Source organism: Drosophila hydei, unplaced genomic scaffold, assembly GCF_003285905.1.
Source record: "Drosophila hydei strain 15085-1641.00,03,60 unplaced genomic scaffold, DhydRS2 tig00000063-arrow-pilon, whole genome shotgun sequence".
Classification (NCBI taxonomy): Eukaryota; Metazoa; Arthropoda; class Insecta; order Diptera; family Drosophilidae; genus Drosophila; species Drosophila hydei.
Genome location: NW_022045657.1, coordinates 1,124,594 through 1,137,521, shown reverse-complemented (window position 1 = coordinate 1,137,521; position 12,928 = coordinate 1,124,594). Strand labels below are relative to the sequence as shown.

The following is a 12,928-nucleotide window of genomic DNA, read 5'->3' as shown; positions in this document are numbered from 1 at the left end:
AGGAAACCGCTTCAACTGCCTGCCGCCCTCTACTCCTCTGCGCAATGCCACCCAAAATAAGACACACAAGCAGCTGCAGCCACAAAGCGCAAATGGCATGATTAATGCATTCGCTAAGCGACTCGCAATCAGAACTGCAATTGAGTTGCCTCAACAGCCATTTCAAATGTTCTTCAATTGTTTGCAAACAAAGAATGTTGGCGATTTATGCACCAGCCCAGGTCCCAAATATACTTTATGCCATTGAAGAACTGCAAGTTCATGTGTGAATAACATGAAAGAAAATTGACTTTACTTTATGTGCAACGGGGAGTTCGAGAAATTGCAAATTTATATTATAATCTCATTCATTTCGTTGTTTGTGCGTGTAGTGGAGATAACTCGCTCTGAAAGCTATTTCTCACGGTGTAGCTTGCTTCATAAGTTTCATATATATATATATATATATTTTTTTTATTTATTTATTTGTTTGACAATGTCTTGATGCACCCAAGCGCCTTCGACATCTATGTGGATTTCCTGTTGGATGCCATTGACTTATCTATTAATTCCTATCAAAAGTATTTCCAACTATATATTTTGCAATTATCATACCTTAGGCTGAGACATACTATATGAAATAATGCAAACTTGCATTAGGCATCCTATGCCGTCTGCATTTCACTTTATAAGCCAACCTCAGGTTCTGGTTCTGGGCGCACGCAGTGGGACAACTGTTGCCGCCTGCTGTTTTGGGTGTGCGTGCCAGATAATCATAAGAGATATCTTGCAGATGAGCTGCTGCAATCATATTCTCTCGCCGGGTTGACAGAAGCGCCTACCTGTTGTCATCAATTAGGTAACAAGCACACGCAGCCGATAAATATCCTCTGTCCGTATGCATATCTACAAATGGTTCAAGCTGCTCGCTCTGATCCAAGATCTCTTATCTGACTCGCAAATAAAAATGTATTTCATGTGGCCCCATCGCCGGCAGAGCGAGAGAGGGAGAGAGCGACGGAGTCTGTGTATTCCACTGCACTCATAATTTATAGTGTTTGCATATGGCAAAGATTTGGCGGGGAGTTACCTGGGCGAGTGGCTGGCAAATTAGGTACTAAAATAAACGACCAATTTACTGATTATGCAAAACATGCAATTAATTTATTCCACTCCACATTTATTCCAAAACTTCCATGCGATGGCATTAACTGCAACTTGTTGTTGTTATTGCCGTTGTCTCGCGAAATTGTCGTAGCGAGTGGGGAAAATTAATTGCTGCAACAAGTGGAAAATTTATTTGGAATCGCGCTGACAAACCGACAAGTAGAAAAAGCTTCGACTACTGCTGCAGGCCAAGCATAGGCCTAATTTATTATCTATAATCGTAGCTGCAATAATTTGCATATTGCGATTACTAATTGGCTTAAGTATAAACTATTTGCTGTGCTGATTGCTTGATTGAAGTGAGTCCGATATTGCCAAAAACTGAAAGCGGCTTCAAGCTTAGCTCTGGGTTAATCGCTCCTCCTCCTGGGCAGTCGAAAGCTAGACTGAAGTGGGAACAAAGCTCAGCTTTTGCTTTAAAAAAAGGTCAAAGGCTTTGAATTATATTTGCATATGCACTAAATGTCCATAAAGGCTCCACTCGGCCGTGCAATGTCTTTTGTTTTTTAGGTAAGGCAAAGACCTGTTCGGAGCACACGTGCAGTTCACAATTCCATGTTCAAACTTCGAAGGGACTACTGTATTTTGAAGGCCCAGTTGCTAGCTGCCAAGTGGAGTCATAAAACGAGCGGCGTTGCTTTCAGAAGCCGCATATAAATCACATTGAGGCAAGCGGTCGGGCAATAAAAATTGCAGTTGCTGAATATTTTCGTGTATTTCTTAGCCCGGCCACACGCACAATTCCGTAGAAGTTGGCCGACAAACAAGGCCGCGCGAATGAGCCGGGCCAATCAACCAAAATGTCATAATAATGATGGCGTTCCGGGCGGATCCGACTGGAAAGGATGCTTATCTTGTTAACACCGCGTACCTTTTGCCCGGCTGGCGTTAACTGCGACAAGTCCAATAAAAAATATCGGGAAACGATCTAAAGAAGCGAATATGAAGTGCATTTCGTTTCTCTTCTTTTAGCAGGAATTTCGTCAAGGGAATTGGCAGCAAATTAATTAAGTTCTCAGTGGGAATACGAATTCATACAAACATAAATATATACATATAAATATATTTGTAGCTTTGTGTCCTAAGTACAGAGCTTGCAGCTTGTTTCAATAATAGATGTGATAACGCTCAACAGTCGCTCGATCAATCATTTTGTAAAAGCAATTAAGCCGCGTTTCAAGTCAACTGGCAACGCGTTTAAGGCCCTGCTTAGAAGGCTTAGCCTCGGCCGGGGCGCAGGTGTCGCCAGCGACAAGAAGCTGGAGGACAAGTTCTTAACGTCTATAAGCAATTAAAGCCACAAATAAAGCGCGAGGCGATAAATTTTGTTAAGTGCGTTCACATGAAAGTTGTCAAAAAGCGTTTGAGAAATTTTCACCGCTAGCGACACACACACACACGCGCTCAGAAAAAAGCCCACAAAAATCTTAAGACATGACTTTGGATGTTTATCAAACACCTCTGCCAATGCGTGAGGCCTCGAGGTGTGGCACCAAGCATGCCGCACGGCTCCATGCTACACGCAAGCCCCAGACCTCAAAGCGACTGAGCCCAAACTTGGGAGACGTCGACGACGACATCGCCTGATAGCCAGGCGATAAGCAACATTACCGTACAATTTTCAATTAACACGAGGCAACTGTAAAGAGCTGCGGAGCAGCTATGCCGCATGCCATTCCACATAGCCCGATGGCCCGTGCTTGCCTCTGCCACCAGTGTGGCGCTTGCAGGCAAAAGCGAACAGACTGCAGCTCCTCTACAAATTGTCTAATCTCCGACTGCGCCGCAGCTCTGGTCAGTCGGTTGGCTATTTTGCTGTTGGTGCATCGATCTCTGGTAGCCAGAGCACCACCAGAGCTGACCACTGTAGACAATTTATCATTTGAGCTGCCGCCTAGTGGCGGTCGTAAAAGCGCTTTATGGCTGCTTCTGCTGCTGCTGCTCCTGCACCGGCACTGGTACCGTCTGCGGCTCCTGCTCCGACCATATCCAGCCAGATCCACATACTCTTGGCCAATTGCTTTTCTACTCGCGTTTCACTTTGACAGTTTGCATTGAGCTGTCATTCGTTTTTATGCACAAAATGATTTACTTTAACTCTTCTATACGCTACGCTATGCTCAGCAGTTCTGTCGACTTATGTACCAAGAAATCTACAAAATTTCAGTTAGTGAACAAAGCTCCCATCAGGCTCTCCGAAAAGGCATAATAAGCAAACCAAATTTCTATCGTATTCAAGCCAAATATTTTCATTTGTCTATTTCGTTTACTTGACGTGAAAGTACGTTGGGATTATTCAGTCATTCAGTTTTTGGTTAAGCTTTCCAAAAGCTTGTATTTTCTCAAAGCATTTTAGTTTTTTACAAATTTTGAGGCAATGATTGTTCTGCAACGATTTGGTCGCGCCAATCCCTCACTAAGCCAATGTTCCGGTGGTCATCAGCAGGGCTGCAACTTATCGGCGCTGCAACAACGCTCGTCAAGTAGTAAGAAATTCCTAGTAGTTATGTTGCGGCACGGCGAGTCCGAGTGGAATCAGAAGAATCTATTTTGCGGCTGGTACGATGCTCCGCTGACCGAGAAGGGAGCCAAGGAGGCGACTTTGGCAGGCAAGGCCATCAAGGATGCCAAAATTAATTTCGATATAGCGCACACGTCGCTGCTCTCACGAGCGCAAGATACGCTCAAACACATACTGAAGGAAATTGGACAAGAGTGCATCCCAGTCCACAAGACTTGGCGTCTCAACGAGCGCCACTATGGCAATCTGACGGGACTCAACAAGGCGGAGACGGCCAAGAAGTATGGCGAGAAACAGGTGAAGATCTGGCGTCGCAGCTACGACACGCCACCGCCGCCCATTAAGAAGGATAACAAGTACTATGAGTGCATAACCAAGGATCCCCGATACTGCGAGGGACCTCCGCCCGAGGAGTTTCCCAAGTCCGAGTCGCTGAAGATGACAATTAAGCGTACCTTGCCCTACTGGGACAATGTAATTGTGCCCCAGATAAGAGACGGCAAGAAGCTGATCATTACCGCACACGGTAATAGCCTACGAGGCATAATCAAGCACCTGGACAAGATTTCCGACGAGGCCATCATGCAGCTGAATCTGCCGACGGCTGTGCCCTTCTTCTATGAGCTAGACGAGTGCATGGTGCCTCTAGCACCCATGAAATTTCTGGGTGATCCCGAAACCGTTAAGAAGGCAATGGAGTCTGTGGCCAACCAGGGCAAAGCTAAGTAGATTTCCCTTATCGGGGGCTTGGGGAGCCGAGGTTTAGCTATGTTTGTGGCAGAACGCAGCCAAATAAATTGCCATAATTACGAAAAGAAGGTCAAAGTAATATATTGCTCAATGCACTTGCAAGTGCCACAATCTGTGTTTGTATCTGAATCCGAATCAGAGTCAGAATCGAAATCGGAATCGGAATTCAGAGAGAGCGAAAAACGCGAATGTCAAGCAGCAAATAAATTTATTTGATTTTAATTGACAATGAAAAGTCAACAAAGGCTGCCAGACCGGAGTCATGCTGAACATATATATCTATATGCATATATAATATATATATATATATATATATATGTATATATATGTATGCATGTGTGTGTGTACATGGCTCTCTGAGATATCTGGCTTCAGTCTGCAGTCTCTCGACCCAATCCCAGTCTTATTTCGACGTCAATTTTAATTGTTGTTGCCCGGGCTCAGTTGGAATTTCTGTTGCGCGACATTCAAATGGGTCGAATTTTAATTTGTTTAAATGAAATACTCATTTAGGCTTTATTGACAAACAAATTGAATTGATTGATCTAAATGAATTTATGCGGTCAGCGACGAGCGTCTAACAAATACACACATTTCCAATCTCTCTCGAGCGCTCTCTTTCTCTTAACCTTTCTTTACCCCTGAGTCTCGACTCACACTCAGAATAACTGAGACTTGTATTCATATTCATACTCATAGTCGTATTAGTCAACTATAATACTTGAGTCACTGCCTATTTGTACTGGGCATTACGAGCAAAGGCGAATCGTGTTGAAGTTTAGTTTAGCTAATTGGGTTGGAATACACACTAGGAATACTTAAGACAAGCTTAAAGTGAATTGGGTTATTCCAATTAATGTCGAGAAGCATAGAAACCGAAATTTATTATTACTAAGTTATGCGATTGGCATGAGTGTGCAGCAGCTGGTTTAGTATAAATATTAGTTCTAGTCAACTAGGCTGATCAAGGGGACAGCTTTTGACAAGAGTAGTCGATGAGCCTAGCCTGTTAGGCTTATTCTAAATTTCAATTCAAATGCAGCAAGTGGAAAACATTCGTTAAAGGAACATTTTTAAATTATGCTCAAAATTTGTTAGCCTCTTTTATAGCCTACTACAACCTGGGTCTATTGATAACTTCAGCTAAAGCAAACCCATTCGCACATTCAATCAACTATAGTTCTTAAAGTCTCCTTATTGTCATGTTTTCTTAAAGACTTGGACAAAAGAATACTAAAGTAAGCTCTCGAATACTTTATCAAGTCTGTAGCTTTAAGAGAAATCAAAGACGTATTTAAATAATTAGAATTGAAATTTCAGCAACGATAAGCTCAATCGCAGTTTTAAATGAATTGAGTTGACTATTTCGGCTGTTGAAATATCGCAGAAACTAGTTTCAGTTCTTAGGTCTGTTGCGGGCAAATCGAAAAGCGTGAGCTCCATATTATTTGGAAGTTAATTATGTAACTGGAGAGACGAGCTCTTCCGAGTTGGTTCCACTACAAATACGAATGCAGCATAGAAATTGAGGGAACATAAAAATGTTTGCACTTCGTATTTGTCGCACATAAAATCTAATATCGAATTACAAGAGCCGCGCCACAGTTCCATGCAGCATGGTGCATGCAACCGGTGCAAGGGGGCAACCGACTGCAGTCTGTGAAGCGTGCGTGTTAGCGAAACTTTGTCTGTCTGACTAGTTGGCTGGCCGCCTGTCTGGATGGCTGACAGTCTGCCTGGCCGCCTGGCAGGCGTGCCCCCAGCTACAAAGCTGCGGCCCCTCGCCTGCTCTTTGGCTGCCCATAAAGAAACTGAATTGAGTTAAATGTGCGATAAATTGCTTTTTGCATTTATCATGGTCCACAAGCTGGAGCCGAGCCAGAGCCGACCCTGAGCCAGGGCTGGGCCTAAGGCCGTGCAGAAGATGCTGCCAGCCCAACGACTGTGGCGAATATTGAACAAGATTTTTAATTAGCCGCCAAAAAAAAAAGCAAAAAACGAAGAACTTAAAGAAAATGTAAGTCTTAGCAGAATTTATTGTTTAGGCGTTGCGACTGGGCCCAGATCCTGGTTAAGGATCGTGCTGATGTAGGGCAAAAAGCTGGAGACACGCGTATAGACATCAGGCCTGCCCTGGGCACAGGTGGCGCTGCCATATGACACAATGCCCACCAACTGGTGTTGCCGGTTGCCGCCGCTTGCCAAGATCAGCGGACCACCCGAGTCACCCTGAAAGTGCCAGCAGATGATGCAGATTAGCTTGGCAAATCCCTGTGGAACGAGTCAGTTACTCACCATGCAGGCGCCCCGGCCCGGTGCGGACAGCGCGCAAATCTCGTTGGGCGTGACGCGAAAGCCCCTCTTGACGCATTCCTCATTCGAGATGGTCTGATAGTTAAGCACCTGCAGGCGATCCGGCAACTGAGTGCCCGTGCTGCTGGCCGTTGTAGAGCCCCAGCCGGTGAGCCGGACAGGCACATGGCGACCGATTCGCTCCGTGCCACCCAAATGTATCGTGGATACCTCGGCCCGCTGCAGCTCAAATGGCGGACTGACCTTCAGCAGGGCAATGTCATTGATGATGCGTGGACTCATAGCATATTGCGGATGCACATGCTTGGCCACAATCTTGTGCCTCTGGCCGGCCTGCTTCCAGTTGAGTACGCCAGCGAGCACACTAAGGCTGCTCACCTCCAGCTTGTCCACACAGTGAGCGGCGGTGAGCACATGCTGCTCGCTGACTATGGAGCCGCTGCAGAAGTGACGCCAGCCACCGCGTCGCAGCATCTGCATGGAGATCTGATAGGGCACCGACTGATTCATCTGCTGGCCACCATTGATGCGCAAGATGCTCTGCTCTGCAGCTAGAAGTGTTGTCACTTCCTCGCCAGCCTCTGCCATGGACATCAGGCAGAGACTAACAATGAGGCAAGAGCTCAAGCTCAAGAGCTGTTGAAATTTAGCAGTTGGCATTTTGTCAGTCAACGCTCTACGAATATCTGGCAATCCATAGCATCTTATCTTTTATACCAAATGAATGAATGGATGCGTCGCCTGCAGCTGCAGCTGCAGCTCCGTCTTCATAAATTTGCCTAAGATAAGGCTGACTCAAATACACATAGATAACTGTTGCATATAGATACTTTTTGAGGTCAGTGTCGCAGCCTTAAGCAGATATTGCACTTAAGTCAAGTTGATCGAAATGAGATCAAGTTTGAATGTTGATTAAGCTAGATCTGACAGCTTTATACTCTATAGGAAGCCTAGTTATGTCGCTTCACATTACCTTTTCAGTTCGAATAGAGTTCAGTTAAGAACTATCCATAGCAATCGATCAGCTTTGCGAGCTTTAATCACGTTCCGCTGCGCCTAACTCCATAATCATATTTCATATTCAGCTTTTCGCTTGCCCAAAAAAAGAAGGAAAATAAATGAAATGGCGCTTACAATTATGAACATTTTTGCAGACGCGTGAGAAGGTCAAAAGTGCCTAAAAGAAAAAAGACTGGAACTGAGACTGCGGACTGGAGACTGGAATGGGGACTGGAAGCGGCAGCAGCAGCAGCCACGCAGAGACCGCGACCGAGACCCCAAATAGGAGCTCGCGTTGGGGCTACTGCACAGCTGCAGTTGAAATTGAGATGCAGTTGCAGCTAACACACACACACACACGCACACTCACACACACTCATGCGCCACGTTCATGAACTTTGCTCGCTTAACCTCTTGTGGTTCCTGTTGCAGTTGCAATCGCAGCTGAATTTCGGCTCGCAGCGACTTATTTCTACCTGTGGCAATCTGAGCACCTGGCTTCAACACATATGCGCTGCCGCATCTGAGCTAATTTTCCGTTTTCCTTTGACTAATTTGATTAGTCTTTGCGTAAATTGAAAATGAGCCTCTCAAGGATTTCTTGCACACACCTGCAATCACTTAAATCATTCAGGTGCTCCACTTCGGCCTCAATGCGAAATCAATTCAAATTATGAAAATTGCATTTGCAAATTAAATTAGAGATGCAAATTATAACGAAAATTATATTTATATATATACATAAACATATATATAAACATGTTATCAATAGAGAAGAAGTCTAGGTCCAAAGTTAAGTCCATAAAATTATTGTTGATGCAGTAAAAAAAACATACTTAATTTAATATTTACTGCATTATCTGTTCCCTAAAAGTAAAGCAAATATGAATGGACTTTAGCTCAAATCATTGGAGTAGCTGCAATAGAAGATAGAACAGCTAGAAATACATTAAATGAAAAATGCTCTATGTAAAATATGTGCTTTGCAGATACAGATAAGGACAGACACTTGCTTATAAATATACGTATCTGTGAGTAAGCGTATCTATGAATATGAGCTGAGGTCTAGAAGTGGGCGTGGCTAGGTTTAAATATATCTAGTGATGTATATATATGATATATATATATGATGTATATATATGATATTTATACATGTATGTGAGTATCTGTAGCCCTGCGTCTCCATGTATCCGTGTATCCAAGCAGATGCTTATCTATGTAAGCATCTGCGAGTCTAGATCAAGAAGTGGGCGTAGCTATGACTAAGTCTATCTATATCTATGGAATCTTTTGGGTATGCGTATCTGCAACTATGAATAGCTATATCTATGTGTATATATTTATATTTATAATATTTATTATATTTATATACCATATTATATATAATATTTATATATTAAAATGAGTATCTATTGCTCAGCATCTCTGTGTATCTGTGTATCCAAGCACATGCGTATCTATCTATCTATCTGCCAGTGGGCGTATCTAACTATCTGTACTGTGTACTGTCTGTATTGTAAATCTACAAAGAGTCTTCAAGTATATATATAGTATATCAATATCTTTGTATTCGTTAAGGTAGGCGTGCCTCTGAGTATGCGGACTTTTGAATATATAAACAATTAGAAGATCTTTAGTTGATTTCAAACTTTGTCTTTTTGGCTTGATCTAGGCTTAGTCCCTCATACTCCATAAAGAACACAACAAATTCTGGCCATTGCTCAATTACTTATGCTCCCATGGAAGCCACCCAAGAAATTAGTCGAGCTGGGCAGAGGCAACGTTCAGCTAGTGCCTCACATAACCGAATCCAAATTTAAGAAAGCAATTTCAGCTTTAGTCTGGCTAACATTCCCTTACCTGTTCGCCTGCACACCTGGAGCTGGAGCTGGAGCTGGAGCTGAGCAAGTGGAGGTAGCGCTGCAGACGAGCATCGTTCGCGTGGGTGTGTGAAATAGGGCTCGGAGCTAGTGAGCTATGGGAGCTACAGAATGCTGGGGAGCTGCGTGCTGGACATGAACATGGACTTTGGAAACGGCTGGTGCAGGGCGATGCAGGGCGTGGTGTGGGTCGCATTGCACTCAGCATGCGATTTCATTTTGATAATAATGCCAAAGTCAAATAATTATAATGATCATGATTACAATCATCGATGCGGGCAGCGCCTGTCGAGTCTGTGAGGCTGAGACCCAGGCTACGGCTACGGCTACGGTTAAGGCATTGGCTGTGGCTGTGACTGTGGCTGGGGCTGCGGCTGTTAGTTGTGGCATCATCAACGCAGCAACTTGGCCAAATGACTAAGCAATTTACCGTTTTGTATAGATTTCAAAGCCTCGCATCCATCTACAATAACAACAACTACGCCCAAGCTCCTTCCACTCCGCCCAGCTCTAACTGTGCCTCGGACCATGGCCCTGGCTGCAGACCGCGCGCATCTTCAATGAAATTTCAGGTCAATTGTGTTCTGCGGCTGCGGCTGCGTCTGAGTCTCAATGCCCGCCTGCAACTATGCGCGCCGAAGACCCAAGTCACAGCGAGTGCGAGTCAACCGCAGACTCAAATCCAGACGCAGACGCAGACGCAGACGCAGACGCAGCTCTTGCCAATTTCTATTTTCGTGCAGAATTCTAGCCTCTTTCTTTTGGTGTGTGTGAACTGAGCAGCTGAATACCCTAGCTATAGACTATTCCGATCATTTTGCCAAGCAACTTGCAGCACTCCTGTCTATATGGTCTGTGATTGATTCTCAAATATTTTCATATATTTTACATGTATGTCTAGGCGAATTCGTTTGGAATATAAATTAATATAAAATATATAAAATGTATATAGAAATAAATTAAATATATATATATATAAAGTGTGTATATTTGCATTGTATTTATTAATATAAAATATCAAAAATGTTTTTGTATTTTATTGCAGCACAAGATGCGACAGCTGAATAGGTACAGTGAGGCATTTATAACGAATCATACTTTGTTTTCGTTGAATGTCTCTTATAGTAACTGATATAAAAAAAACTTATCCCAATATATAATAAGTTTGTTTCACAACTTTTACTACTACAGCTTTATGACATCAGCACGTCTAGTTATTTTTTTATCAGCTTAAAAGTAGTTTAAGCTATACTTAAAGGAAACAGCGAACATATTTGCATTAGCTTTGCCATCTCTAGCTCGTTTATACCATGTAAAAGTTTTAGAGATTAATATATATTTCTTATATTTTGGGTGCGATATAATAAAAGTTCGCTATGATTGCATTATTGTTCAAGCTTCGCCTCTCTTAAAGCTTAGTTACTTTGAGCTAAGCCTTTTCCATATAAGAACTTCTGAGCATATTAAAGTAAATTAGAAATATGGAAACTTGAATTCATAAACAGCTCAACATCGCCCACACATCTACTCTCATATCACATCAGTTGCCAATGCCAGCTTTTCCTATATAAGCGAGTTGCCAGAGAGGCAGATCTGCTGAATATTTGGTAAGGGTATTTATGCTGCGACTCTTTGCTCCTCTTCACCTACCCCCGCCCGTTTTTTACTCTCATAGGCCGCATCGCGTAGGCGCTTTCCACAGATTAATTGAAGTCATAAGCAATTGTAAACTTATCGCTTTGGTCTCGGGACGCTGGCAGACGGCGGCTGTGGGGGGCACTCGGATAACTTATTTCGCGTCTCTTAACTATTTTTCAGTTTCGTCTTCTTCTTTAAGTTGCGTTGTATATTTTTGCGGCTTTGTCGATTTATCGATTTGCAGGCAGAAGCAAACCGCATTGACAGTTAGTTTTTTCTGCTGATGCTGCTGCTGCTGCTGTTGTTGTTGCACTTGGTGTTGGCGTTCCTTAATTTGTTGCTATATTTGATTGTGGCACACTTTGCGCAATTATTTGATTGCGTTTCCATTAAGTACCGATACAGTTCAAGAGTTCAACAATCAGTAGCCAATAGCAGCTCATTTATTTCATTCCCCGTTCGAGGTTAAATTCCATTTGCACTCACCCTCCCCTCCCACATGGATTGGCTCGATTCGCACTAATAGCTGAGGCCCGCTGCAAACTGATCAAACAACTACAAAACAAAAACTGTCCAATTGAGTCGTTCACTTAGTTCGTTATCTTTTGTTGAGCTCGATTTGGAGACTTCTCATGCCTCATGAGCTGCACAGCAGTCGAAATGCGCTTACGTAGCTTTAAGATGGATCTGAATACTTCTGGTTAGACTTAAGTTCAATATGAATATAAATAAATGTCATTTTCAATTGGTAATCTTGGACTTGACTCACCCCGCATATGCTCAATTTGTCTTCTCATTTGCACATCAAGTAAGCAACGCTCTTCTATGCACTTCTCATAAGTTCTACTTTAATTTATGAACATCTTCTTTCCTATAAGCAAAAAGTTGTTTTATAACTACCTACATATGCGTATACATTAAAATTAGGCAAAGCGGAGAGCTGGAAACTCAGCTCCAAGAGACAGTTGCAATTAATTTTCAATTAAAGCGGCAGCCACATTTTAATTGTTTGTTTCCCAGCGACAACAGCCAGTCGAATGAATAAACAAACATATGTTCCTGGCAATTGCTATTCATATTTACACGCCAGTTAGGCGGATCCGTCCCAAGGCACCAAATTCTAAATTCTCCCCTTTAGAGAAAGCAAAGCGACGCAGATTTAGATTAAGGCACGAGTGGCAAGTTGGCTTTGCGGCACGTTTAGTTGGCACACACCAGGCACACACAATAAAACACAAAACACACACAGCACACACACGCACACTCACCTCCTGTTGGGTGGCTTTCAGCATGAATTTGAATTCGCGTCTTTTCATTTATGCTCGCAAGCGTAAGCAAACTTTCAAGACGGCAATAAAACTCGCTCTCAAATGCCATCAAGTTTCCGGAACCACTAAATTCCCATGCCGTGTGTGCGTGTATGAGTGGGTGGGTGCACGCTATAAAGCGCTGCCTGTCTTCAGGCAGCTGCTGCCTTCTGCCTGTCACATTTCCATTAGCATTTGCCATTTAACTCATCAGCCCAGCATGTGTGTGCGTGTGTGTGTGAGTGTATCATCTTGTTGCGCCTGCTTAGCACATATATTGCCCATATTTTGACTTCCGGCTTTTATCCTTTTGCTTCTTTACGCGCTTCGCCTCCCAGCTTAGCTCTCTCCCCTCGTCTTCCAGCCATAATTGT

The 12,928-nt window shown here is 43.3% G+C and overlaps 2 protein-coding genes across 2 annotated transcripts; one reads left to right on the top strand and one right to left on the bottom strand.

Annotated features, from left to right (window-relative positions):
• The first annotated feature begins 3,450 nt into the window (after positions 1 to 3,450).
• LOC111604560 (phosphoglycerate mutase 2) lies at positions 3,451 to 4,618 on the top strand. Its single transcript, XM_023322660.2, has one exon. The coding sequence runs from the start codon at positions 3,524 to 3,526 to the stop codon at positions 4,394 to 4,396; it is 873 nt and encodes a 290-aa protein (XP_023178428.1). The 5' UTR covers positions 3,451 to 3,523; the 3' UTR covers positions 4,397 to 4,618.
• Positions 4,619 to 6,451: 1,833 nt separating this feature from the next.
• Positions 6,452 to 7,390, bottom strand: LOC111604592 (chymotrypsin-2). Its single transcript, XM_023322703.2, has 2 exons — positions 6,713 to 7,390; positions 6,452 to 6,646 (listed from the first exon to the last, which is right to left on the bottom strand). The coding sequence occupies exons 1-2, from the start codon at positions 7,388 to 7,390 to the stop codon at positions 6,452 to 6,454; spliced, it is 873 nt and encodes a 290-aa protein (XP_023178471.2).
• Between the last annotated feature and the right edge of the window lie 5,538 nt (positions 7,391 to 12,928).